Raw genomic sequence first — 2,921 nt, 5'->3', positions numbered from 1 at the left:
TAGTCTCCCAGTTCAAGGATTCTTCGCACTGCAGCGGATGAATGGAAAAAATCACTTTTGGCAGAATGTCATTCATGTTTCTTGCTAACACACTGACTGACAAGGCAGAAGGTCACCTCCCCATGTTACACATTCCATGACTGATGAGATGTAGAGAATGCAGACACAGAAAACTTGATCCCTTCCCTCTCTCTGAGAAGGTTTGATGGAGGATCAATTCCCTTGTAGGATTATGTCTCTTCCATCGCATTAATTTGTAGTGATTAAATCCCTTTTCCATTCCTCTCTGCAAAGTTCCTTAAATCTATTCGCAAACTAGAGGAAGTGACCAAAGTCATTGGATATTAGATCATGACGAATCCGAATCTAAGTAATAAATAGTGAATGAATTGGAAGTGAAGAATCGAGATGAGCAACACCAGCAGGATGACGACTGATCCAAGTAAAACAATGAGACGTATCAGGCAGATCCAAAGAGGAATAGCTTAGGGGAATGTTTCCGGGAGTTGTGCAGTCCCAGAAAAAGCCAAAGCCTGTGAGACTCAGCAGAGGCCAGAGGAAAACTTCAGTAGCCACTCAGGCCTTATAACACGTGACAGAATCCACTTGGAAGGGAGACGCTACATGTGCCATGAGTGCGGGAAAAGCTTCAATCAGCGCTCAAACCTTATCACACATCGGAGAATCCACACAAGGGAGAAGCCCTACATGTGCTCTGAGTGCGGGAAAAGCTTTAATAACAGCTCTGCCCTGAGCACACATAGGAGAATCCACACGGGTGAGAAACCTTATGGATGCGCTGAGTGCGGGAAAAGCTTTAGTTGGCGTTCACACCTTATCGCACATCAGAGACTCCACACAGGAGAGAAGCCCTACATGTGCTCTGAGTGCGGGAAAAGGTTTATTCACAGCTCTTCCCTGACCACACATAGGAGAATCCACACGGGTGAGAAACCTTATGGATGCTCTGAGTGCGGGAAAAGCTTTAGTCAGTGTACAAACCTTATCACACATCAGAGACTCCACACAGGAGAGAAGCCCTACATGTGCTCTGAGTGCGGGAAAAGCTTTAATCGCAGCTCTTCCCTGACCACACATAGAAGAATCCATACAGGTGAGAAACCTTATGAATGCACTGAGTGCGGGAAAAGCTTTAATCGTTGTTCACACCTTATCGCACATCAGACACTCCACACAGGAGAGACGCCCTACACGTGCTCCGAGTGTGGGAAAAGTTTCAATCAGCGCTCAAACCTTATCAGACATCAGAGAATCCACACAGGAGAGAAGCCCTACGTGTGCTCTGAGTGTGGGAAAAGCTTTAATCACAGCTCTACCCTGAGCAAACATGGGAGAATCCACACGGGTGAGAAACCTTATGGATGTTCTGAGTGCGGGAAAAGCTTTAGTCAGCGTTCACACCTTATCACACATCAGAGAATCCACACTGGATAGATGCCCAACGTGTGCTCTGAGTGTGGGAAAAGCTTTAATCACAGCTCTGCCCTGAGCAGACATGGGAGAATCCACACAGGTGAGAAACCTTATGGATGTTCTTAGTGCGGGAAAACTTCAAAAAGAGCTCACACCTTATTAGACATCACAAAATCCACATTGGAGAACTGTTACAAATGCCTTGATTAGGGCTGGGAAAAGATTTTTTTTTTTTTAAAAAAAAATCGCATTTGCTAATTCTCACATAGTGGTCTGTGCACCATCTTCACTGTGATCTCTCAGCTCCACCAGATAAATTGTCTGCTTCTGCCTTTTACATCTCACCTACTTTGGGGTCAGTCCTGTGATCTTTTCTATCAACTCCTTTCCTTTTGAGTCATAGGAGTGTGTGTCCCTCCAGCCAGGAATGTTCATCCGCTCCAGGTAGGGGGGAGAGGTATCATCCCAACAAGCTACACTGAGGCAAAAACTACCTGTGCCTTCCATCCACTAGGGCTGCACGTGGCGTTGGCTGCTCAAGTTAGTGATCTTGGTGTAAAAAAACAATTATAGTTGTAGAGTAGATGCAGCCCAGGTGCAGTGGTTGGCATTAGCTTCCCCCCTGACCTGACCTAAACAAACCTTGAACTTCACAGTTATACTGTTTCCCCCATTTCAAAGCAATTATTAGTCATCAAGTTCCCCCTTTGGAAACCAATTCTTTCATTCCCAGTTACTCTGTTGTTGCTTCAGGTTGTGCTGGAGAGCAGATATTTTTACTACCATTTTCCTCACTTAAAATATACTGAACTATAACAAACAGCAGGAACAGGGCAGGGATGGGGAAAAATGTCATGTCACCCTCTGTAACAACAGAGGAAGATAGGGTAAGTCAGAGGGATTCCCTTATTCCCCATCACCGTCCCAATCCCCCTGTTGTTCAGTTGGTTAGGTCAATATTTTTTCTAAAGGGCTGGGAAGAGGATTCTCTAGTAAATAACTCGGAACTATTCTACGCCAGAGACGTGTCAAATTACTCCAAGTAAGGTCAAAGGTTTGCCAAGAACTCAGGTTGAAATCGCAGGTGCTGGTGGTTGATTTTCACCTCAGAGATGGAAGCTAGGGTGACCTGTGGCCCAGGTCAACTATTTTTAGAATATTCTCCCTAGTTAAGTGGCATCGGTCACACTCCTGAAGGACGCCATGATTAAATTGGGCACAACTGTCTTTTACCATTTGGATCCAAAGTTTAATGAAGCACAGAGAGAAAGAGCTGATTCCTTCAGAGCCATTCCATGCCTATGGGTCCCAATCTGGCTGCCTTGTTGGACAAGAAGCACTTCCATGCTGGGAAAATGATGGTAGCCAATGAGGGAATGTGTCAGATTCCAAGTTCAGACTGCAGGATACATGAATGCGGAGTCCAGAGTCTGTGGTTTGGTGTCTTAGTTTTGCTCTAGCGTCTAATGCATTTGTATCGCTTCTCC

The 2,921-nt window shown here is 45.4% G+C and overlaps 1 protein-coding gene across 1 annotated transcript; it reads left to right on the top strand.

Moving 5' to 3' along the window:
- Window positions 1–483: 483 nt before the first annotated feature.
- Window positions 484–2,915, top strand: LOC116820482 (uncharacterized). The gene has a single exon (XM_075063854.1). The coding sequence runs from the start codon at window positions 625–627 to the stop codon at window positions 1,453–1,455; it is 831 nt and encodes a 276-aa protein (XP_074919955.1). The 5' UTR covers window positions 484–624; the 3' UTR covers window positions 1,456–2,915.
- The last annotated feature ends 6 nt before the right edge of the window (window positions 2,916–2,921 follow it).

The sequence above is a fragment of the Chelonoidis abingdonii genome, chromosome 3 (assembly GCF_003597395.2).
Source record: "Chelonoidis abingdonii isolate Lonesome George chromosome 3, CheloAbing_2.0, whole genome shotgun sequence".
Classification (NCBI taxonomy): Eukaryota; Metazoa; Chordata; order Testudines; family Testudinidae; genus Chelonoidis; species Chelonoidis abingdonii.
This window is presented reverse-complemented; position numbering and strand designations above follow the sequence as displayed.

Bases quoted from the DNA above. Each gene is read 5' to 3' on its own strand.
- LOC116820482 (XM_075063854.1), top strand. From the start codon at position 625: ATGTGCCATGAGTGCGGGAAAAGCTTCAATCAGCGCTCAAACCTTATC.